At 36.3% G+C, this 25,763-nt stretch overlaps 1 protein-coding gene across 1 annotated transcript; it reads left to right on the forward strand.

Annotated features, from left to right (window-relative positions):
* The first annotated feature begins 5,909 nt into the window (after positions 1–5,909).
* On the forward strand, positions 5,910–24,758 carry LOC140007007 (cysteine-rich receptor-like protein kinase 10). The gene is made up of 9 exons (XM_072049685.1): positions 5,910–6,465; positions 16,836–17,635; positions 18,162–18,735; positions 22,175–22,318; positions 22,403–22,527; positions 22,616–22,826; positions 23,130–23,367; positions 23,517–23,667; positions 24,396–24,758. The coding sequence occupies exons 1-9, from the start codon at positions 5,910–5,912 to the stop codon at positions 24,726–24,728; spliced, it is 3,132 nt and encodes a 1,043-aa protein (XP_071905786.1). The 3' UTR covers positions 24,729–24,758.
* The last annotated feature ends 1,005 nt before the right edge of the window (positions 24,759–25,763 follow it).

Below are 25,763 nucleotides of genomic sequence, written 5' to 3' on the forward strand. Positions count from 1 at the left end.
TCTTTTCCAATTCTTTGACAATTAAGTGGATGATAACAATCAACCCACGCGAGATTGATACGATAAGGAGCGGTTAGGTTTCTCCTCTATCCAAAAGTCGACGTGAAGGCGCGGTCCATAACATTTGTGAGATCTAATTGAACTTTCACTATTTCTTCCAATCCGTTACTATTCGTGCGTTTCCTGGATTAACTATTTATGGTTATTTTATTAATTGAGTATCAACGGCCGGATATTTAATTTAATTTAATAGCCTACTGTCACAGTAACTAAATTGAATCCGTAATTGTTCGTTTAGTTGATAAATAGTGACAACTATCATAATTGACTTTGTGTTGGGGAAGCGTAAGATCTAGTTTAAATAAACCCTCTTAGTGTGTTTATTGGTTAGGGTTGAATTTTTCTAACTTTAATGCAACTGGAGAATTAAATTCCTACGGTCGTATTTAGGATTATTTTTTGGTTAGAGAAGCAGTCAACAGTCGTACCTTGGTTGTCGAAAAAGTCAGGAAAAACTGACTGTCAGAGCTTGTTGATAGCTATAACCAATCTAATGACAAATGAATGAAATATCTTTGCATCGATGATCATTTAATTGGACTGTGCCTGAAGAGTTGATCATTTAGGTAGAATTTTAGTAATTGCTATTTTTTTAGTAAATTGTACTTGGTGAGTTAGCTTTTGAATTTTATTTATTTTATTTTTATTTTCATTCCATTAAATATCCCCCAATTTTGTTCTATTGATTTGGAAAGAAACAACGTCCTATCTGTTCCCTATGGAATCGACCCTACTTGCTATTGTATGCAAATTTAATACTTTTATAGATAATTCTGGCATATCGGATCAGGTAAATTTTTCGAAAATAGGGTGAATCAAATAATCCATTGCACACTTAGGGTCCCTACTCCAATACTTGAATTTTTTCTATAATTAATTGTAATGGTAATTAGGACTTTTTAGTAATTATTATTACACAAACTCGACACCTGTCAATTTTTGGCGTCGTTGCCGGAGAACGATGTTTTGATTAATTTTGTTTTGTTCTAAGTGTCTTCTTTGGATTTATCTGGCATTTTTTTAGTTTATGTCTCGTTTTTCTCGTACAGGTGAATTGATTTTCGACTCGAAAGTAGAAAAGACTGCGTGCCAAACTAGGAAAGAAACTAGACAGCTCAGAGAGGAGCAATCTAGCACTGCATCTCAGAGACTGGATCCTGAAGTTGAATCAACAGATTCGAGTGGTGATAATTCAAGTGACCCAAGCCAAGAGGACATCCCTATAGCAAATGCAAGAATACTAAGGGAGTTGGCTGCTTCGGAATTGATCCAGCAGCTTTTGTGCATTACATTTCCAACTCTAGCAGAAAATACCTCTTTCAAACTGAAGTCGGGGTTAATTCACCTCTTACCCTCATTTCATGGCCTTTCGGGAGAGGAACCCCATAAACATATCCAGGAGTTCGATATGGTATGTTCTAGTATAAAGCCTCCAGGAATTATTGAAAAACAGATCAAACTTTTCCCTCAAGAATGCAGTGAAGGATTGGTTATACTACCTACCTGCAGGTAGTATCACAACATGAGCCCAGCTGAAAAAGAAATTTTTGGAAAAATTCTTCCCTGCATCCTAGGCTGCGAGTCTGAGAAAAGAGATATGCAACATTAAGTAATACTCTGGAGAGTCCCTATATGATTATTGGGAAATGTTCAATAAGTTATGCACTAGATGCCCACAACATCAAATTAGTGAACAACTATTGATCCAATACTTCTATGAGGGACTTCAGTCATCTGACAGAAGTATCATTGATGCTGCGAGTAAAGGAGCGCTGACAAATAAGACACCGAGAGAAGCATGGTTGCTTATTGAAGCGATAGCAGAAAATTCTCAATAGTTTGGCTTCCGCGAGAGTAACCCTACCCGTAGGGTTAACGAGGCAGAGACGTCGTCCATTCAGCAGCAACTATGGGAGCTAACATCTTTTGTTCAGCAGTTAGCTGTGGGAAACGTGCATCAAGCAAAGGTCTGTGAAATTTGCACAAATGTGAGCCACCCCACTGACTCATGCCCTATTTTGCAAGATGATGGGGCTGAACAAGTAAACATGGCTGGAGCCATGCCCGCGCCTCGTAGGCAGTACAATTCATACTCAAACACGTACAATCCGGTTGGATAGACCACTCCAACTTCAACTATGGGAACAGGCCACAGAATTCATTTTCAAATCGTTCACCAGGATTTCAGTAATCATGGCAACCAAATCCTCAATTTTCGTCCTCCAATTCAGGAGGTTCTTTGGAGGATATTGTCAAGAATTTGGCCACGAGTACTACTCAGTTCCAGCAAGAAACAAGGTCCTTAATCACGAGCACTGCTCAGTTCCAGTAGGAAACTAGATCCGGCATGAAAAATCCGGAGACTCAAATAAGCCACATGACAATTGTAATTAATAATTTAGAGTCCCAAGTTTTTAAAAAATTGCCATCGCAACCCGAGGTAAACCCCAACAATGTAAGTGCCATGACCCTGAGAAGTGAAGGGGTCTAAGGCCACGAATCTAAAGAGTAAAAGTGAAGAAGAGATCGACAAGGAGATTGAAGAGGAAGGATGCAGTCGTGGAAACTCTGAAGTAACTCTTACTCCCTCGATTCCTATTAAATCTAATATATCTCCTTTTCCATGCAAGTTGGCAAAGACCAAGAAGGCGGAGAAGGAAAAAGAAATTCTGGACGTATTCCGAAAAATAGAAATCAAGAAATCCCCTTGTTGGAGGCAATTAGTAGGTACCGAAGTATGCAAAATTTCTCAAGAATTTATGCACCCATAAGAAGAAGTTGAGAGGGAACGAAAGATTAGCGGTGGGAGAGAATGTATCGGCTATACTCCAAAAAAAACTCTCACCCAAGTGTGGAGATCCAAGTATGTTCACAATCCCATGTAAAATAGGAAATGCACCGATTAGGAAAGCAATGTTGGATTTAGGGGTATCCATCAACGTGATGTCAAAAACCATTTATGCTTCCCTAAATCTTGGGCCACTAAAAAAAACAGTCATCATAGTCCAACTAGCTGACCGCACCAATGCTTATCTAGAGGGGCTAGTTGAGAATGTTTTGGTTCAGGTAAATGAGTTAGTTTTTCCAGCAGACTTTTATATCTTAGATATGGGAGATGAAAGATCGTTAAATCCGTCACCTATCTTGTTAGGTATACCATTTCTCAGCACTGCTAGAATTAAAATAGATGTGAATGAGGGTACTTTATCAATGGAATTTGATAGCGAAATTGTAAACTTCAATATTTTTGAGATGATGAAGTATCCGGAGGAATCTAATTCAGTCTTTACTTTGAGTGTTATTGAGCTCATTGTACAGGAAACTTTCGAATTAGAGGGTAATGACGCATTGGAAGTGGTCTTGACTAGACCTATTGAATTGGGTGCAACTCTTAATGTGGACATGAGGGATGAGTTGCACTGTGCAGTTGAAGCATTACATTCACTTCCAACCATTCCTCTAAGGTATGAGTTTACTTCTTTTTTTGTGCCAGAAATTCAAACAAAGTTGTTGCCTTCAGTTATGCAGGCGCCAGAGTTAGAGTTTAAGCCTCTCCCGAAGCATCTAAAGTACGCAATCCTAGGAGATCGAGAGACGCTTTCAGTGATCATTTCTGCACATTTATCTCCAAGTCAAGAGCACAAACTGGTGCGAATCCATAGGGATCATAAGGAGGCGATTGGGTGGAGTATAGCAGACATTAAAGGAATAAGTCCATTCTTATGCATGCATCGGATTCGGTTAGAAAATGATGCGAAACCGGTAAGACAGGCGCAGTGAAGATTGAATCCACTGATGATGGAGGTAGTGAAAAAGGATATATTTAAACTCCTAGCGGTGGGAATTATCTTTGCTATCTCGGACAGCTCTTGCGTAAGTCTCATTCAAGTGGTCTCGAAAAATGCGGGAGTGACTGTAGAAGAGAACCATGAAGGTGAGATAGTTCCGGTCAGGAAGCCCACGGGATGGCGCCAGTGCATTGACTACTGGTGATTGAATGTCGTAACAAAAAAGGACCATTTTCCTCTCCCTTTTATTGATCAGATGATAGAGAGGTTGGCTGGTCGTGTTTACTACTATTTTCTTGATGGTTTTTCAGGGTATTTCCAGATTGCGATAGCACCGAAAGATCAGGAGAAAATCACATTCACCTGCCCATTTAGTACGTTTGCCAACCGGAGAATACCTTTCGACCTCTGCAGTGCTCCAGCAACCTTTCAAAGGTACATGGTAAGTATTTTCTTCGAGTACGTAGAAAAGATTATTGAGATATTTATGAATGATTTTAGCGTATATGGGGATAGTTTTGAGGAATGCTTTAATAATCTAGTTTTAATTTTGAAACAGTGCATAGAGACAAACTTGGTCCTTAATTGAAAAAAATACTATTTTATGATGGAATATGGTGTTGTCTTAGGGCACGTTGTGTCGGCTAAGGGAATAGAGGTAGATAAAGCAAAAATAGATCTCATTTCTGCTTTGCCTTATCCCGCATGTGTACAGAAAGTACGTTCTTTTTTGGACCAGACAAGATTTTATAGGAGGTTTATCAAGAATTTCTCAAAGATCGGAGCACCCCTGTTCAAGTTGCTGCAAAAGGACATTACATTCAAGCTCACCAGTGAATGCAAGGTGGCTTTTGATAAATTGAAAGAGTCATTAACATCACCGCTCGTCATTCAACCTCCAGATTAAAACCTGCCATTTGAAATAATGTGTGATACTAGTGATTATGCCGTAGGAGCCGTGTTAGGGCAAAGAATTGGCAAGGCGACACACGCGATTTACTATGTGTCGAGAATATTCAGTGGAGCTCAATTTAACTATTCCATGACAGAGAAAGAATTACTAACTGTTGTTTTTACACTAAAAAATTTAGATCATATTTATTGAGTGCAAAAGTAATTATTTTCTCTGATCATGCAGTCTTGCGGTATTTGTTAGCGAAGAAGGACGCAAAACCTAGGCTCATACGGTAGATTTTGCTTCTACAAGAGTTCGACTTAGAGATTAAGGATAAGAGTGGGGTCAAGAACTTGGTGGCTAATCATTTGAGCCGTTTGCTTACGAATAAGGAGGATCTAGCATTGAGAGAATCATTTCCTGAGGAAAAGTTACTAACCATTGATTCGTCGGTACCTTGGTATGCTGATGTTGTCAATTTTTTGATAACAAATCAATTATCTGCAGGTTGGCCAAAGGCTAAAAGAGATAAATTGAAAAGCGACGCCAAATACTATATTTGGAATGACCCTTACCTGTGGAGGCAATGCTCGGATCAAGTGATAAGAAGGTGTATAAGTGCCGGTGAGTTCCATTCTATTTTGACTTTTTATCATTCATTTGCATGTGAAAGGCACTTTGGACCAAAGCGAACAGAATGTAAGGTATTGGAGAGTAGTTTTTATTGGTCTACTCTATTTAAAAATGCATATTTGTTTTGTAAATTTTATGATAAGTGTCAAAGGGTGGGGAATATTTTTCGTAGAGATCAAATGATTCAAACCCCCATGTTGTTTGTTGAAATTTTCGATGTCTAGGGTATAGATTTCATGGGTCCCTTTCCCTCGTCTTTTGATTTCTTATACATTTTACTTGCTGTCGATTATGTTTTCAAATGGGTGGAGGCAAAGGCCACCCGGACTAATGATTCAAGAGTGGTTGTAAAATTCATAAAATCTAACATTTTTGTCCACTTTGAAATGCCGAGAGCTATAGTGAGTGACAGGGGCACTCATTTTTGCAATAAAACGATCACTGCCTTGTTCCGTAAGTATAGCGTACTTCATAAAGTATCCACATCCTATCATCCACTGACAAATAGGGAGGTTAAGTCAATTTTGGAGAAGATGGTGCGGCCTGATAGAAAAGATTGGAATTTGAAATTGGTAGATGCTCTATGGGGTTACCGCACCGCATATAAAACGCCGATTGGAATGTCCCCATACAGATTAGTTTTTGGGAAGCCATACCACCTCCTAGTAAAATTTGAACATAAGGTATTTTGGGCAGTTAAGCGGTGTAACATGGACCTTGTGGATGCCGGAGGACATAGAAAGTTCCAATTACAAGAGCTAGAAGAACTACGAAATGAAGCCTATGAGAATGCAGCAATTTATAAGGAGAAGAGCAAAATCTTTCACGATCAACAAGTTTCAAAGAAGTCATTTGTAATAGGGCAAAAAGTCCTCCTTTATCACTCGAGACTTAAGTTTTTTCCCAATAAGTTGCATTCGCGTTGGATTGGTCTATTTGTCATTTCTAATATTTTCCATTATGGTACAGTGGAAATCCGAAGTTTGAAAATGGAGAAGAAGTTCGTGGTAAATGATCACCATCTGAAACCCTACTATGAGGGGTTTAATAGTGAGCAAGTGAAGGTCATATACCTTGATTATCCAAATTGTAAGGCTTAACTAGCTATTACTGTGTCTAGTCAAAGACGTTAAAGAAAGGCACTACTTGGAAGACAATCTAAGAATTTTAATTGTGTTTTATTTCATGTTTAGGTGTTCAAGATCAGTGGGTTTATTTTCTTTTTGACAAACAATCTGTATTGCAAGTCATGGGCATTTTTGTGTAGTTTTATTCAGGGTTGGGGGCACAAATTCGTGGGCAGAAGATTTCATATTACAAGGTGTGCCCACGGCTTGTATTCACAGCGCATGGACATTTGTAAAACTTGGTAATCAAAAGACCTCGACCTCCAAGGCGTGCCCACGCCTTCCAACCTTTGCGATAACGGAAGTCAAAAATTGACCATGACCTCTCTAACCCCACTTTTTTACTTTTCTCTTTTCCTTGTCTTGTCTAGTCTTGTCAATGTCCGTTGTTTTAGCTTCTACTCTTTCATTTTCTTATTTTGTCTTGGTTTCAATTTCTTCTTTTCCTTTTCTTGTTCGCTGCCTCCGTTCGCCAGCCAGCACCACCACCTCTCTCCTAGCCACGGCCGCGCGTTTATCTCTCTTCCCAATCTCTCTCTCTCTTTCGTTCTTTGAGGCTGCAGCACGCTACCACATTCTCCCACGGGGCGCCGCTACCCGCACCGCCAACGATCGCCCGCCGCTGTTGCCTGTCTGCTGCTGCTCACTCCGCTGCCAACGAGATTTGCAGCCCAGCGACGCACGCAGCAACCAGCGCACGCCGCTCACTCTGCGAGCCTGTCAGCGCGACGCGTGCGCAACCAGCGCAGCGCGCATCTCCAGCAATGCGCAGCCTTTCCCTGTACGTGCCCAGCAGCCGCGCGCCCACCAGCCTTCTCCTGCACGCCTAGCTCGCCCAGTAACTCTCTCTCGCGCGCACAGCCCTCACGACGCTCCCTCTTGCCGTGCGTCTTCACCGCGGTCTCCTCTAGTATGGTAAAGTGGTACCCCTTTTTTCCTTTATTTTTGCTACTGGTCATTCGCATTTGGGGTCTTGTTGCTATATTTGATCCGGATTTGGGCTTACAATATCTGTGGGGTCTGGTGAATCTAAGATTTGATATACGTGGTTGGTGATTCACCCCTTTGTTGAATATAATTGCCTGTTAATTTCATTTTGGGGCCTCGAATCTGCTGTCTTTACTGTTATTTGCCAAGTGACGCTAGTGGAGGCATCTTTGTGTCTGCATTGACTTGTCGTTGTTCTGGTGGGGTCACTGTGCTTCTCTTTGCTATTGGACTGCTGACTATTGAGTACTATCTATTGTCGGTGGTCCCTTGTCCCCATTTGGTGGTTGTCTCGCTATTTCTGTGCCTATTTATATTCATTTCTGTGGTCTTCGAATACCTTTGAAAATGGCAACAACAGCTAGTCCATATGGGTCCTAACCTCGTAAGAGGCGAGCCCCAATTCAACCCCCCATTCAATCCCGTTTAGGCCTCTCTAAGAGTACTCTATCTCCTGAAAACTGGGGGGAACCTATCACTGACCTTACACGGGAACAACAGGACCGATTCAATAGTTTGGTGCACCGTCCTTTTGCTCCGTGTAAATGTTCACATGCCCCAACCCTGGATCATTTGCAAATTGCACGAAGAGTTGAACAGTTGTTCTCAGCAATAGGTTGGCAGCGGTATCTAGTCATTGATTACCCTACATTTAAGGAGCTGTGTTGTGAATTCTACTTCACTTTTGAGTTCACCAAAAATGAATTAATCACTTTGGATAAGTGAGGGGTGATTAAATTTAGCCCAATTCAATCTAGAAATCTATTCCAGAAATAGCACTCTAAAAATAAGTAATTTACCCTAGAAAGTCAGCCAATAAATTGGAAAAATCAAATACCTCCACTTCATACCAGAGATACCAAGCGGATGACTGTGGGTGATGGCTAGCGGTGGCGTGGACAGTGAGCAGCGAAGGCAGCATGGGCAACGGTGATGGTGGTCCCAGTCTGAGCGGCATGCGTGGAGCGGCAGCGAGGGTGGAGATGCGATAGCAACGGCGGTTGGCATCGTTCGGCGTCAGGAGTCGAGGGAGGCGGGAGAGAGTTGGTGTGGCGGCGGTTGGGGAGTTTTGGGTTCTGTGTTGAATTTTGGTTTATGGGTCCCTGTTAAATTATTTTATTGAATTCTTGATGCCATATGACTGTTGATTTAAGTTGCAACAGTATTCGGGCCTCTGCTGACTTGTAGTTGGCAGAATTGTGCATTTATTTGTTCAATCAAGCAACTATAATACTTAGTGCATTGATTGCTGATTTCATGGCCATAGTTACTATCCCTGATTTACTTGATTGATATCTGCAGAGAATTTTGATTCATTGTGAGTTCTTGGTGTAGGTAAATTGAATGATATGGGAACTACCTATGACGCAATTGGACCTTCTACGGTTGCGCCTCTTACACCACCATTCCCACTTATTCCATAGCTACTCGAGACCATCAACTACGTGTTCAGGGAAGTTTAATTGTTCCTTTTTCTCCTTTTTGCTCTTTCTAGTTACATTGGGGACAATGTAATGTTTATGTGTGGGGGGTGTTAGGACAGCTAGCAATTTTTGGGTGTTTTTATTTTCTTTTTCTTTTTGTCACTTTTGGGCAATTTTTTGGTCGTTTGTGATCAACAACGATTAAACGGCTCAAGTTTCTCTATTGCTAAGTTTCTCTTATAAGTCAAGTCTGATGTGGCGAGTTTTAAGCATATTTCTTTGGTGAATGTTGAAAATTTTGTGACTTTTGCGGTTCTTGACTAACTTGTTTAGGTAGTGTGAATATTTACTGGCATTTACTATGTAAATTGGTTCTACTATTAATTTTAGCTCTCCATGTTTAAGAAATGAAGCGGGCTTGTGATCTTTAATTTTATTTTGTTGCTAATCTGTGAATCATATTTGGTTATACTCCGCTGGTCATCATTGCCTAGTAACCGGTAGTTATCACCAAAAGTGTCAACTTTCGCATCAAAAAGCGACGATAGCTATGAGTATGTGGTTTTTAAGCGATAAGGGCTGAGTAACCGGGCTCTTTTATTTGGCAAACGTCGGAGTTCACATCAAAAGGCTTGAATGGCTAAGGACTAAGCCATGTGTTCTATAAAAAAAAGAAGAGAGAGACGAAGAAGAAAATTTGTGAATATATATATATATATATATATATATATGAAAGATGTGCAAGTATACAGTTGATAATGTTAACTTGCTGATCCATGGGTTTGATGTTAAGATTTTGATTAACAGTTAGACCATTTGCTGATAAATGTTGGTTTAATATTCTAACTTCTTAGATTAGTTAGTCATTGATTGGATGAGTCGTTGATTTTGGGAACTAACCAGAGAATATGTCTTGGAACTTAGACATTGACACACGGCATGTGTTTTAATTGCATCTTGGCAATAGATGGTTTGAGTAATGACTGTTGTTTGAGTTTATTTGCTGAATTGTTGTTCTCATGCTTGAGGACAAGCATGGTTTAGATGTGGGGGAATTGATAGAGCATAATTTATTATTAATTTTATGATTAATTCTTCCCTTTGTCCTAGCCAAATATTGTTTTAATTGTTGAAATATATTTATATTTGGTATTTGGACCTAATTACAGGAAGTGGAGCAGAAAAGTACTAAAAAGGGTGACTTTCTTGAGAAAATGCTGTGCACGCGGGAAGCTTTGAGAATCTTTGCAAATTCGGCTCTAAGATGTGCTAAACCAATGCCATTCCTTTCGTGACTAGTAGTTTACTAGCATTAGGAAACAAGAAAGAAAGAAACTTCAGTAGTTGCCTTATCTCTTTGTTTTCCTTATTCGGTGGGAAAACCAATGAGATGATAGACTAGTCATTGTTTAGATTAGGGAGAATTTTTCTTTTATTCGTCTTTGTCCCGAGGCCGCAAGACAGGAGATAATTCCTTCTTCGTGCCTTTACTCTTCTTGCATGAAACATATTAGATTGTTTAAGGAACAAAGTTTGATGTTCATGAATTCTACTAATTCGCGTGGAAATTTCTCTATGAGGCATGGCTAAGTTCCTCATCTAGTCGGAGATCAACTCAGCGACGCAGTCCCAAATATCCGTGAGATCGAACTAATCCCAACTCGTTCCTTCAATTTATTGATATTTGTGCATTCTCTATTTTAATTTCTAGAGATTATTTCGTTAACTGAATGTCAAGGGCCCGCTATTCAAAGTAACCTAATAATCTAATGCCAAATTAATCACTAAATTCGTAATTGTTTAGTCGATTAATATTAGTGGCAACTAGCGTTTATACACGTTAGGGGAATGCGCAATCTAATTTAAATAACCCTCTTAGTGTGTTATTGATTAGGGTTAGATTTTTATAATTCTTAATGCAATTGAAAAATTAAATTTTACGGTCGTTCCTAGTGTTATTTCCTGGTTAGGGGTGATTAACGATCATACCTTGGTCATCAATAAACTAAGGAAAAGTTGGAGTTGGACGTCAGAGCTTGTTGGCGACTATAACTAACCTGTTAATGAATTGAGCAAACCATCTTTGCATCGATGATCGGATAAATGGACTGTGTCTGTGAGGTTGTTTCTTTGACTAGAGATTGTCTACCATCGACTTAATTCCTGCTTACTTTCGTGAATTATTTTTATTAATTGGTTATTTATTTATTTTTTATCTCTGTTTGAATTGTTTAGTCATTCTTGATTTTATAAAAATCCCCTGTTCTCCGTACTATAGAAGAAACAAATTTCCCCCAATCTTTGTGGATTCGAGCCTACTTGCCCTATATACAAATTAGAGATTTCGCGCGAATAATTTCTGGTATATCGGATTAAGCAAATTCTTCGGAACCGGGGTGAATTAAGTAACTCATTGCACATATAGAGTCCCTGCTCGAGTACTAGAATTGACACGAAACTGCTTTGTTGGCACTTAGGATTATTATTATTATTATTGCACAGGCTCGACACTTGTCAGGAGCATGCATATGACTATGCTTTTCTTTTAATAGCTAAATATTTCTTTATATCAAAGTATACATTTTTTTGTTGGTAATACTAAAAACAGAGAGAAATATAGTTGATTTGGGTTTCAAAGTTTATCAGGTTGTTCTTTTAATAGACCATATTTAGATGATATTAAAATTTATTTTGATGTTTTTCAAAAAAATTCTGTTGCATTATAACACATTTTCCAATCAACTTTTTATTTTTTTCACCATCTTTTTCTTTCACAAACAAATAGCAAAAAGTGCTATTATTCTAAAAGATTTTCCAAGTAAGCTTCAATTCAAACAAACCCAACCTATAGACCTTTAACAATATTTTCATAGTTTAATTTTGCACTAATAATTTTTTTTTTCACTTATCGCGTGAAATGAGCGGGATATTTTCCACTATCTAAAACACCTTTAATTATAGGGATAAAATTCACCAAAACCTATATTCATGAATATATATTAAATTTTATTATTTTGTTGGGGATATTAATATTTTTATACATTATTTGTCTTGAATGGTATGAAAAAAATTGGAGTTGACTAATGATTTTAGCGATAAATAGACAAATTAAGAAAAAAATGATATTAGAGGTAAAGTGCAAAATGCATTATAACGTAAGGGAATTTTATTGTAATTAACTCTTAGGGATATCAATGTCTTTTTGACATTTCCATTATACAATGTTAGCATTGATTAATGGTTTAGAGGCTAAAGTGAAAAACCAAAAATAATGTTAGGGGACAAAGTACAAAATTGGTTAAATCTTAGGAGGAGATTTTGTAATTAATCCTATATATATAGGCACATACACATACACACACAACACTACTCTTACACTAAATAAAAACCCTTTGAATGAAAACATGAGTTTCATCTAAAACCTGAAAATTAGCAAATATAAAAACCCATCAGCATTCATCGATATATTTTAAAAAGTTTTTCATCCGTAACTAACAATAATTGTTTAAAAATTCTTTAACATAGTTCTACGTACCATTAATTGATTCTAGTAAACCTTTCAGTAAACAGTTATTAAAAATCATTGAGTTTATAAGCCTCTTTCAATTTCAAAATATTCAACTTGTGCAAATCAGAAAATATCAAGATTTGACAATCGTTAAAAGATTTAATTGTCCCGGCCGATTCACTGTTTTCACAAGATATTTATACAGTTGGAATTTGGAAAGATCAATGATGTCTTTAGCTTTCGTGAAGGAGTCATCTCCGAAATCTTAATTTTAGAACATTCAAATATGACTACAAGGTTACCAGAAAGACTAAAACTTCCAGAATGGACTAGATTTACATAATCGGATGCTCGTGAGTTTGAAAAAATCATACAAGAATGGGCTTTCCACTACTATATACATCAAGAGGCTAAAACTTTGATGAGAAACTGTTCCAAGATTTTGAATTGAAACAGTCAACCTTGAAAAAATTTCTACCTTCAATATAAATTGAACCAGAAGAATTACTTTATAAGTAGTAAAAGCCCTTTGGGAAAGCATATGGCACCTTAATCCAAGCTTTATACACTAAATTATGACCGATTCAGTGCAACTATGCTATGCAAGATTATGAGTTTTTCTTATTTCCAAGTCATGGTTCTGCTGTTGTAGAATACAAAAACCATGAAACTTCATCATAAACGGCTCTGTATCATATAACTTCTAGGTTTAATAGGTTCTCCAATTTTCTAGAGTATTCATGGGTTAGGATCACGATCTTTAAACTGCTAAAACATGAATATGTCAAACCTTCAGCCATGAATTCTTCTTGTTTTTCATCATTGAATTTTGAGGATCATATGGTTTAGAACATGATCATAAGGTATCATAGGATACTCTGAAAGATTTTAATGTAAAACAATAACAATTTGTAAGTAACATGAAAGAGAAGTAGCGATTTTACCCTACACAAAAATTCCTTCTCTTTCTTCTCCACCGTCCAATCCTCTCTCTGTCATCCACAATTACTAAGGAATATATCAGGGCCTACTAGCTAGTAGTGATCAAGGGTTTTTTAGGATCCTTCAATAGTTCCTTTCATTCGTGAAAAACCCTTTTCCTCTAAGTTCTTTTTTTTTTTTTTTTTTCAAAAATCTGTTCTTCTTTTCCCTTTCTGGCAATGATAAATGTTAATAATAACTAAAACAATAAAAATTATTCACATTTGATAATTTCAGCACAAATAGGTCGTAGAAGAATGTGCATCCTTATAATTACTAAACAGAATAAATATCTAAACTAGATACAAGCATCTTATGAACAACACAAATATGTACTCCAAAATATACATATGTTGTAAAATTTGGGTGATTTTGACAACAAAAATACTGAATTAGATTTAAAATCCTGCACAATAATTTCTTAACACGAACAAAAAACAATATAAACAGAACACCAATCTTGAAAAGTTAATTTTAACATAAATTAGAAGCCAACAAGCACATGGCGAATTAAATTGGTAATATAAATTGGACAGGTATTTCTTTCGTTGGAGGGCCCTTTGATTTAATGCTTGTCTTGTGATATTCCCACTTTAGCCAAAGAAAAAGAAAAGTCTATGAAATGTAAACAAGTTGGACAAAATGGTGAAGACACTCATATATATTGCAAATGGTATTTTCGACAATGAAAATTATTTGGAAGTTTCAATCCAATAACGAAAATGCGACAGACTTTACATGATTTGACCAGGTTAAATTAGCACCCCCCCCAAAATTTTCCATATTTCCATACAATCCCTTTAGGATTTGAAAATATTTATGTAACCTCCTGTGGTTTCATGTAATATGAAAAATGGATAGGAAGCACCTATAGTTACACTGATTGAACCATATATAAAAAACGTGTGTAATAAAATCAAAATATCCATTTAAAGTCCCTATGATTTGCATGAATATTCACTCTAGCTCTCAATAGTTTTTGCATTTATCCACATTATTCCCGTATGATTTTATGTACAGTGGTTAAAGTGTTGATTGATTTAGTGTGCTTGAATAGGACAGTACTAGTAACTAACAATATTACGGGATTTATTTTTCTTCAAGTTTTCACTTTACATGAAATCACATGAGATTTATGTGGGTATTTAGAAATATTAGGTCGTTTATGTGACAACAAGTGAATCCACGGGGGTATTATGTATAATCTATCCTTTTAACTGTATATAGAGAACTCTTTCTCAAACCAGTATGAACTCTGAACTTCTAGGTAGGGATTCCATCTGGTCCACTTTATTCTTCTCAGCATTAGTCAATTTCCAATTATCCTCCACAAATGTCGTTGTTCGATACCCTTAGCATCTACTGACTATAGAATCTTGGTTACAGGCCAGTCAGCTGATGGTTCACGTCCAGGCGACTTGGTTGTAAGACTTGCCAAGGTCAAGTTTTCCCAGGCCATAAATTTTCCTGGCTTATGCAACTTTCATGGTCCCTCAAACAATACTTAATTTGGCTCCTAATCTACCAATCTAGTTTGTAGGTTGTTAGCCTTTTACTCTTTTGATGCCTTCCTTTGAAATGATCTCCAGAAATTTGTTGTTCCATTTCAAATATTACATGCTTTGTTTGCTTAGCTTCCATACCATTGAATATTGTTGTTCCACTTCCAACGACACTAACGGGTATTTTACATACGTACAAGTTAAAAAACCAAATTACACCCGTTCACTGCAAGTATACAGATCAACTAGTAGTTTAGGGTATATATCGGGTCGATCCCACAGGGAAGAGTGAACAATTACTAGTATTACTAAAGCTTCTCTATTATTTAGACTATCAATGAATTATAACAAATTTAACCTACTGAAATTATACAAAATGACAAATAAAAGCTCCTTAGGTTGTGATATCCCTAACTACTCATGCAAGTGTTATATTGGGATCATTGAGTACTACATCTAGGCTAGTTATAGTGTAATTTCCTTAAACATGTAAAACCTACTTTCGTAGTGAATAAACTATACTCATAACTAATCCATACATATTTTCATGGTTATAAAATTAGCTACAAGTTCATTTCTTCAATAAAATTACATGAAATGAATCACTAAAAACCACATAGGTGCACCTCTACTTTCGTGAGTGTATTCCCTATGTTTAGCACTTCTTGAACTAGTGTTAAATCTCAATTTTCATTGCAGAAACAACACCTTAGATAATCACAATCAATGGTACCAGATTAATCATGATTTAAAGAGCCAAAGTGCTAAATAACTTGCTCAAATCATAGCAATCAAATAACCAAATAATAAACACTAACAATTATAGAAAGTTCAACCAAACCCAAGGTATAAACTTTAGAAACAAATAACAAACATAAATTCCAGAACGTGCATAATAACCATATTTAAGAATCCAATACAAAAGATAAAGAATTGGAGAAGAAATAACCCATGTCACTTGAGCTTCAACTCCTTCTTCTTCATCTCCATCTTCATCCTAATCTAATTATTATACAAGAATGGATTAACTACTAACTAAAACTATCCTACACTAAGGAAATGGAAGAACTACATTTCTGCAGACTCCAAGCTTCTCCCGTATCTCTCTCTCTCTCTCAATCTTGCAATGAATTTGGCTATTTAATGATGAAAGGTTGGTCAAGAAATGAGGCCTCCACCTTCCTTTTACAGCTGGGAATGTTTCTCACATGTCTAGCATCACATGTGAGTTGGTGGAGGTGAAATTGAGTTTTACGCGTACAGAGCAGCCTTTTCTGACCACAATCCGGCCAAATTCAGGCCGGATTGCTACAGTAAATCTGGGCTGCTACAGTGATCCAAGCTGCTACAGTACCTCGGATCCTTATGGATCCGAGTGTGGATCACTTGCTCTGTTTTTGGCCCAACTTCAACCAATCATTTTTTGATGTTAGAGGCTGAATCAGCTCATGTCTAAAACATGAAAGTTGTAGCCTTTTAAGTTATCTTTCCAATGCATCAAGAATCACCTCATTTGGATCTGTGTAGGCTGAGATATGACTGAAAAACCCTTTCCTGCTCCATGCCTTGTTCCAGTTTCGACCAATAGCAATTGACTCTGTACTTCGGCTTTTTGACCTGGAAAACCTTCAAACTGGATTCAGATGTTTTCACCAAAGTTGTACATCTATCTCTTATCTTCAAATGGGTTCAAGAATCATTCTAATCCGATCATTGTAGCTCAAGTTATAGCCGAAATACGAAAATGTGTCAAAACTGTCAAAATACACAAAATCCAAGTAAAAAGTGATAAAAAGCTCATTTAATCACTTAAAAGCATTTTTCACCAATTATAGCCAAAATGATTCATTTTCTTCCAATAATATAACTAAAGTGACTAAAAATAATATAAAATATCATACAATTATTACGTAAATTAGTCACTTATCAGACACAAACCCCTGGAACTATCTTGACTCTTACTGTGGAAATATTACATACAATCCTAACAGTCCTTCCGGCAGCATTTACAGAGCCAATCTGAATTTCTTGCTTTACAATCTGTCTTCGCATGCATCTCGGACAGACAACAATGGCTTCTATAATTTCAGTACTGGCGATGACCCTTCAAACAAGGTCTATGGCCTCTTTCTCTGTCGAGGTGATGTCAACACTGATGTTTGCAAAGAATGCGTCGCAGATGCCCACACACGACTACTTCATGAGTGCCCGAATCAAACAGCTGCTATTGTTTGGTATGACGAGTGCTTGGTACGTTTTTCTGACCAGACGATCTTCTCCAAGGCTGATTTGGGAGAGAATTTGACTAGGCGCAATCCATTCGATGTCCCTGGACCCGACTGGGACAAATTCAAAATGGTATTGATCAATTTGTTGCATAACACTGCGGATAAGGCTGCAAATCATACCATGGGCAAAAAGTTTGCTGTCGAAGAAGGCAATTATTCCACTGATCAAAAGAGATTGTATACCCTTACGCAGTGCACACCAGATCTATCCCCTTATGACTGCAAAAGGTGCCTCACAGAGGCTATAATAGATGTACCCGCGTGCTGTTCCAAGAAGCAGGGAGGGAGAGTAATTTATCCAAGCTGTAACCTGAGGTATGAGGTCTCCAGCTTCTATGATACTGTATCCTCTGCATCGCCAAACTCTCCTGGCGGTCCTCCTCCTAAATCCACTGAAGGTAAAGTTCTGCAGCCTTGCTATGGCCGTCTCTTCTTGGAATTGGTGTTGAATACAATCTTAATTCTTACAATTTCTTGTTTGCAGTAAATTCTAGGTCAAAAATGAAAAGCACTAAATTCATATCCTTCATTTTAAATTCATACCTTTGTTATTGAAATTAATATTATTGAAGTTAGTATAATATGTAAATATAGGATGAAGGGTGTGAATTCACTTTCAAACGAAAGGAGACCACCACGTAACTTACTGAATTTTCTAAGCCAAATTTTAGTTGAATACGTAACAGTAAGATTTCCGCATCATCATTTGTAATTTATGGAAGATTTTAAGTGGTCATACTTCTTAGGACAGTAAATTTAGTCTTTTGCAAGCATTAGGACTGTAATAACTATTGAATATATGTTGAAGTAGAATTGTTATGGACCAGAGGTCAAACCATCACTAATTTTCATCATTATCGCGTGGAAATTTTTTGTGAGGTATTATTTTTGAAATTATTATTTCATTACATTTGTTACTTGTTAGCAGATTTTCTTAGTTATTAATTTTATTATTGTTGTGATGTCAGATTGTTGATTTAATTATACAAGAGATGAATAATCGTTTCTCGGAAGTTAGCACGGAATTGCTTAGTTGCATAGCATGTCTTGATCCAAAAAGTTCTTTCTCTCAATTCAATGTGCAGAAACTACTCCGTCTTGCTGATTTATATCCTGAAGACTTCTCAAGTAACGATTATTTATATCTTGAGTCTCAACTTCGAAATTATATTTATAATGTGCAACGCAATCCTCAATTTTCAGAAGTTGGAGATTTGGGAAGTCTTGCTCAACAAATGGTTAAAACTGGTAAAAATACAGTTTTTCCATTGGTTTATCGTCTGATCCAGTTGGCATTAGTTCTACCAGTTGCGACTGCTTCTGTTGAAAGAGTATTATCTGCAATGAATATTGTCAAGACTGATTTGCGCAACAAAATGGGAGACGAGTGGATGAATGACTGTCTGGTTGTATACATCGAGAAGGATATTTTTGCAACAATTGAAAATGAGCAAATATTGCAGCGTTTTCAACGGATGAAGACTCGCAGAATGCAATTGCCTCCTCTTCGTTATTTGAGTGCAACAACTACCAATACTTCAAGTGTTAATCAATAACAAATTTTTGGGTATGTATAACTATATGTTTTTATTATTTTTATAATTATTGATTCTAAATTTTACTTATTAAATATATTTATTTCGTCACAAAAAAAAATTTTTAATACACTTCAGCCCCCCCAAAAATAAATTTCTGGCTCCGTCCCTGGCTTTGGTAACGTGAATCCATTTGATCTTTCTTTGTTTTGTAACAAAACTAGCTGCCAAAATTTTGAATACAACTATTAAGAACTAAAGTAGGATGAATTTCATATTTTAAGAAATAAAGTGCTCAACTTTGAAATTTAATGATTAAAGTGGCAGTATGTCTATAGTTGAGAGCCCAAAGTAGAAAATAGCTGAGAAAAAAAATATACAAGACAACTATTCGCATTGAAATCAACCAAATACCATATTTACCCTCCTTGAAGTTAATTTAGCCTAAAAAAGAAAAATCAGTGATCCACTTTACAAGAAAGTTCAAGGGGCCAAGATAATAGGATAATTTCACATGCATAAGGAGATTATGACGTAACGCACTATATGCTTAGTGGCTAAGGTTGAGACCTTAGAATTTAGAGATCTTAGATTCAAATTCCCTTTCTCCTCCACTCTTAAATCCTACCATTGTTTTCTTGCCAAATAAATTTTTTTTTACATTTGTTTCACAATGGATTTTCTGTTTTACTTTTTATTTCATCCCCTATTGTTATTGAACCTGATGTGACCCTAGCAGTTGAAACAATCAGCCCAATGAAATAGGCTACAAAGTTGAGTTGAGTCGACTTTAGTTTAATCGATCCAAACTCGACTTAGTTTTATCACACTCAAGCTCAAGCTTGAACTGGACGAGCTCTCAATGTAACAGCTCGAGCTCGAGTTTAACTCAAATTCGAATTGAGTTTGAACTTGGACTGAAGCTTAAAAAAATAAAAAAATAGTTATTTTATTTTTCAAAAAGGGAATAAAATAATAATTTCTTAACAAAAAATAAAATATTAGGGATATATATATATGTAATTTTACTATTAAAATAAAAAATAATATATATATATATAATTGATTTGGCTCATGAACTATCGAGTTGAATAGCTTTGAACTCGAGTTCGAATTCGAGTTCGACTTGACCAGGTTGAGCCTGCCTCGAGTTCGATGTTGATTGAGCTCGAGTTATCATGAGCAGCACATCGAGCTCGAGTCGAGTTTTGAATTGAGTTGCTCGTGAGCGGTTCGATTCGTTTGCAACCCTATCAATGACTCGACCATCCGGCCGAAAGGATTTCCAGTTTGATTGAAGAATGGGCTGGTCCGATCAAACCTGTTTGACATGGTGGTTCAATCATAGCCCGTTCGGTTTTCCAGTTGACTGGGTTCTTTTTTCTAATACAATTGTGGATCATTGTTTTTGAAACAAGGTGTAATATAATTTTGACTAGATTTGTATGTTGGATTTCCACTTAAATGTGTAAAAAAATTTACTACTTGCTTAGTTTTTACTTGATAATTAAATGTTTTATTAAATAAACTTGTTTACTTTTTTGTTAGACAATTAATTCTTTTAACTTTCAAACTTACAATATTTGAGTTGTTAAAAATTATTTTATTTTTGAAAGATAAAATAATAAAAATGATGCTATACCTTTGAAAATAAGTGATACAATTTTGTTCTATATTTGAATGTGTTATTTATTTATGTACAAGAACAATAAAATAAAATTAAATCTTCTATTAATATTTGTATATTCACTGTATATCTTTCAAAGTATAATAATTAGTATCTAAAAGCACTTTATTGCTATTTTATATTTATAAATATTAATTTAGTACCCACTAGTTCAACCAATGACTGATTGGTTAAACCAGTCACATGTTGCCCTGGCCCCTCTGTTGGATTTCTTGTCCAATCGAGTTTAATAACTATGCATATTGCCATGTATTCTTCATGTGGGTCATAAAAAATCAAAATGGAATAACTAAAAACAAATACATGACAAAAGAACAAAAAACACAGCAGAGGAAACACATCGTTGGATGATTTCCCACCTTAGATTCGTGGTCTTCTGAAAGCGAAGGAAACTTATGCTATCCAATTTCACAGGACCACGGATGCGTGGTGCGAAATCATCCAGCGAATAAGAAATAAGGATTTGCATTTCTACACAAGGCTACAAGTGCATAGGCTAAAGAATTTTTGGTGATTTGTCTCTCTTCTTAATTTGGTAATTAATTTTCTTCGACCTTTTTCTTCTATAGCAATTCTTTGGACTAAAAAAGCTATCTCATTTGTTTGGTTTTATTTCCAAAATATTTGGCATTGTTGTCATTGCATTATAATCACTAGGTTTGGACAGCCTCGCTGACAATGGGTAGTCGTAATTTGGTCCAGACACAAAGTTAAGCTTGTAAACGCTCAAATCTCAGGGGAGTTTTTTAATATTAATCCATCAACATGAAGCATGTGAGACGAAAAGGTGGTGAAAAACTTTTAAAGAATATTGAAAAAATATTCTTCCAAATAATGTGTTTTTGCATAGCTTTGTTGGTTTGGCTCTTCTCCATGGAGAAAATTTTTCTCCATTACACCTAAATAAACATGGTTATAATATTATTTTTGAAAGGGTTAAATACCAAAACCCCCCCTGTGGTTTGCCTAATGTTCACTTTACCTCCCTATGGTTTGGAAACCTACAATTTGACTCCCTGTCATTTCAACTAAAGTGTATTTAACGGAATTTCTGTTAGATTTTCACTTTAGGTGAAATGACAGGGAGTTAAATTGTATATTTTCAAACCATAGGGAAGTAAAGTGTACATTTGACAAACCACAGGGGGGTTTTTGGTACTTAACGCAAAACCCTTATAGAGGGGCAATTTTGACATTTTCCTTTCAGACGTTAGTTTAGATGTTTTCCGTTAGACTTTTACTTTAGTTGAAACGACAAGAAGTCAAATTGTAGGTTTCCAAACCATAGGGAGGTAAAGTGAACATTAGGCAAACCACAGGGGGTTTTTTGGTATTTAACCCTTTTTGAAATAAAAGGTCATCCAATTTATATTTCTCGTGTTGCTTAAAGTATTAAGAAATTCAAATTAAATTGATTAAACTTTACTATTTGATCAAACTTTACATTTTTTATCATAATTTTGAACCATTTTACACCGTCAAAGTGTTTTGTACAAATTGAATGGCAAAAAATTCATAAATGAGAATGAATTTTAAGTATGTTGATCTACTTGTGGAGGTAAAATTATTGACATAAATAGATTATTATGAAAAATTTAGGCACATAAATGGTGAGAAAGTAATGGAGAGGATCTCAACTCTAGCTTTTTGTCTGTGTAAGGCTGTCTCAGGGTGACCCTACTCTACCTCGAAGTTTAATAAACTTGATCTCCTATAATCAGCTGACTTTCGAAGCTAAATTAAACTAACTTTCATCCAGGCAAAGGGCGAAGCCCCCCGCGAGCAGCTTTTTCAATTGCTGTCCCATTAATTGGGGTTGCTGTTGTGCTATTTGTCATGGCTTTAGTTTTCCTGAAAAGAAGATTGCGGAAGAGTTATGTTGCAATGGCACCGGAAACAAGTGGTAAAGTTTATTGATTGCAATTACAGGAAACCTCAGAGGTTTTTGAACTAATAAATTGAGTGAAGTTGCTTATCCCTGGTGTAGATGGAGTTGCTGAAATCTTAACAGCCGAATCCTTACAGTATAGCTTAACTGAAATTCAAATTGCCACAAATAACTTCTCTATGGATAACAAAATTGGCGAAGGTGGATTTGGTCGTGTATACAAGGTCTTTGCGTGAAATATTTTGCTTTTGTGAATTTGAATATCTACACATTTAATATTTCAATTAAATTCTAGTATGCATGTTTACTCAGGGTGTACTTGGTAATGGACAAGAAGTAGCTGTTAAAAGGCTGTCAAGGAGCTCAGTGCAAGGTGCAGAAGAATTTAAAAATGAAATTGTAGTAGTTGCAAAGCTTCAACACAGAAATCTAGTTCGGCTATTGGGATTTTGCCTGGAAGGAGAAGAAAAGATACTCATCTATGAATTTGTTGCCAACAAAAGCCTTGACTACTTTCTCTTTGGTGGGTTCAATCTGGACATACTTATAGTAATTTTTTGTTGTTCCATGTGATCTTGTTCTATTTTACTTGACTTGCCATTTTATGGAAATGACGGACAAATTGCCTCTAGACAAATGTTTAATTGGTGTGAATTCTGGTTTAGACCCTTAAACCACAGACGCACTCAAACTTTAGTTCTTAAACTTTAATTTTGGATACTTCACGGGCACAAATATTAATTTACCTATTTGATTATGCTTTCTGGAGTTATTGATTTAATAATTCTCAATGCTAGCACAATATATTGTGTTTAAATTTGTGTAGATCCAGAAAATAAACGATCATTGAACTGGTCAAGACGTTACAATATCATTGGAGGTATAGCAAAAGGACTTCTTTATCTGCATGAGGATTCTCGTCTAAGAATTGTTCATCGCGATCTCAAAGTAAGTAATATATTATTGCATGGAAATATGAGTCCAAAGATAGCAGATTTTGGCATGGCAAAGATTTGTGGAGTTGATCAATATGAAGGAAACACAAATAGAATTGCAGGGACAGTGTAAGTTTTGCTCCCATACTATCTTTTCTCACATAATATCACTTTGAATCTTTCATGGAAAATTATGTACACCTCCATTTGATTGCATCATTCGGATTATCTTTGTACTGATTATAACAATCGTTGTGGCTTGTAGTGGTGGCTTGTAGTGGTTATATGGCTCCTGAATACACAAGGTGGGGTCAGTTCTCACTAAAGTCAGACGTGTTTAGTTTTGGGGTTGTAATTTTGGAAATTGTCACGGGCAAGAAGAGCAGTGACTTCCATCAATCTAGAGATTCCGAAGACCTTCTAAGCTATGTAAGTACAAATTGCAAAACCTTTGCTATAGTTGTTACTTTTTTTTTTTTTTTGGCTTTTGCAGAACTGGGGAGGAGGATTTGATATTGGCACTCCTAATTTTCAACCTTTTATCTTTTCTTTTTTTTTTCATTATTAAATTCACCTAAACTTGCAATACCATTTTTTGTGTGAACCAGACCAAACTGGCACGATAATTTATGAACTACCTGCCCTAAATAACTACGTATTTCTGTTTATGTGATTCTTATGGAAATTTTTAGATGTCGGATGCAAGACTTGTCATAATTGCTATTCTTTCTCTCGTTTTGTACGTTGTCACACACTCAGAATAGAGTACTTGTGAATTTCAGTAAAGACCATTGTACTTCTTTCTCAGGTTATACTTAACTACAATGATGGGAAAAAAGGTTGCGATTCAAAATCTTTTATGAATAAATCTCATATACACTGACAGTGTATACATTATCACCTTTAGATTCATGATATATGTGTAAATGTTAAAATTTGAAATTCAAATTTTGCATAGTTGTTGTTCATCCAACGCTGACAACAGTGTGTACACTGTCAGTGTAGGAAAGATCAATCCATCTTTTTATATGATTAAGCTTGAAATAGAGAGTATTGACAATTGCCTATTGTGAATATTGACATTTACCTGTATATCTATTTAAGCTGATTGAAGTTTTTAAGAATGTACACCTTATGAGTGGGATTATTTCGAAAAGGCTTGGAACCATTGGAGACGCGGCCAAACTTTAGCTCTTTTGGATTCAAGCATTGGAGATTCTTATGCCAGAAATGAAGTCATTCAATGCATCCAAGTTGGCTTACTATGTGTTGAAGAAGATGCCAGTAAAAGACCCACAATGGCTTCCGTGGTCTGCATGCTCAATCCTGCTTCTGTTTCCCTACCAACTCCACATCGTCCGGCAGTTTTCCGGAGCAATGGATCGGAGAGCAGGGTAGACGAGCTGAAAGTTGATCAATCCAACGCTCAAAGAATTTCAGCTCCAAGCTCTGTCAATGATGCATCAATTACTGAACCATATCCCAGATGAAGGAAGAAATAGGCCAATTCTGGAAGAAAATATCAAGTTCATCATCAGCATTATGTTGTAGATTTTGAAGCATGATTCATTTACCAGGAAGGTATCTAAATTTGCCCACTATTGTTGGAAATTAGGGAATTTTTCTGACAGGTTGTCAGCTTGTGCAATAATAAAAACATGCTCAACTAAAGTTAATTTTTGTAAATAGTGGTAAGTAGGGTCGAATTCACAGGAATTGGGGATAAATGTTTCTTTTTAAATCCACAGTAACAAAGGGGGTGTTTTTGTGCAGAAGGTGACAATCAAAGAAATTCAAATAAAATCTAAGAAATTGCTAAAAATTAAATAATAATTTACTAAAATCAAATGAATAATAATTAAGGCTCTAGCCAAGAAATAACTTTAGTAATGGTTCACCTAATTGATCATCGATGCAAAGCCAATTCCAATTATTTACTAATAAATAGGTTATAACTGTCAAACAAGCGATGACAGTCAACCCCTTCTTACTGTGTCGGTGATTAAGGTACGCCCGTTAATCACTGCTCTAATTGAGAAATAATTCTGGGTACGCCCGTAAGATTTAATGCCCCAACTGCCTTACGTATTAGAGGAGTCCTATTCTAACCAAATAACGCACTACCAGAGTTATTTTATATTAGTCCGCGTATTTCTCTGACACAAACCCAATCGTGTCAGTTGTCACTATTTTAGAGCAATTAAACAATTACGAATTTAACGCTCTAATTGACATCAGGTTGCTAAATTAATTAATTATCTGGATCCAAAACAATCAATTAATTGAACAATCACAAGCGCTGTAATCAAGGAATATGCAAATACCAATAAATAAAAGAAAAAAATTAAATTAAATCGATCTCACAATTTTTTGGCAAATCAAAGCATCCGTTGTTTCTTGACTAGAAGAGGGAATTTAGCTCATCCCCCCAATGCGAAAGATCCATACGAACTCGAAGAGAAAGCAGCGGCCATTGATTGAAAAATGGGCAAATTCAATTCGATCGAAGGCATAAAGAAAAGCAA

The sequence above is a fragment of the Coffea arabica genome, chromosome 5e (assembly GCF_036785885.1).
Source record: "Coffea arabica cultivar ET-39 chromosome 5e, Coffea Arabica ET-39 HiFi, whole genome shotgun sequence".
NCBI classification, from domain to species: Eukaryota; Viridiplantae; Streptophyta; class Magnoliopsida; order Gentianales; family Rubiaceae; genus Coffea; species Coffea arabica.

Bases quoted from the DNA above. Each gene is read 5' to 3' on its own strand.
- LOC140007007 (XM_072049685.1), top strand. From the start codon at position 5,910: ATGGTGCGGCCTGATAGAAAAGATTGGAATTTGAAATTGGTAGATGCT. The intron at 17,636-18,161 runs GTGTTGAATACA...TTGTGATGTCAG, and splicing joins GCCGTCTCTTCTTGGAATTG to ATTGTTGATTTAATTATACA. The intron at 18,736-22,174 runs GTGTTAATCAAT...ACTTTCATCCAG, and splicing joins AACAACTACCAATACTTCAA to GCAAAGGGCGAAGCCCCCCG.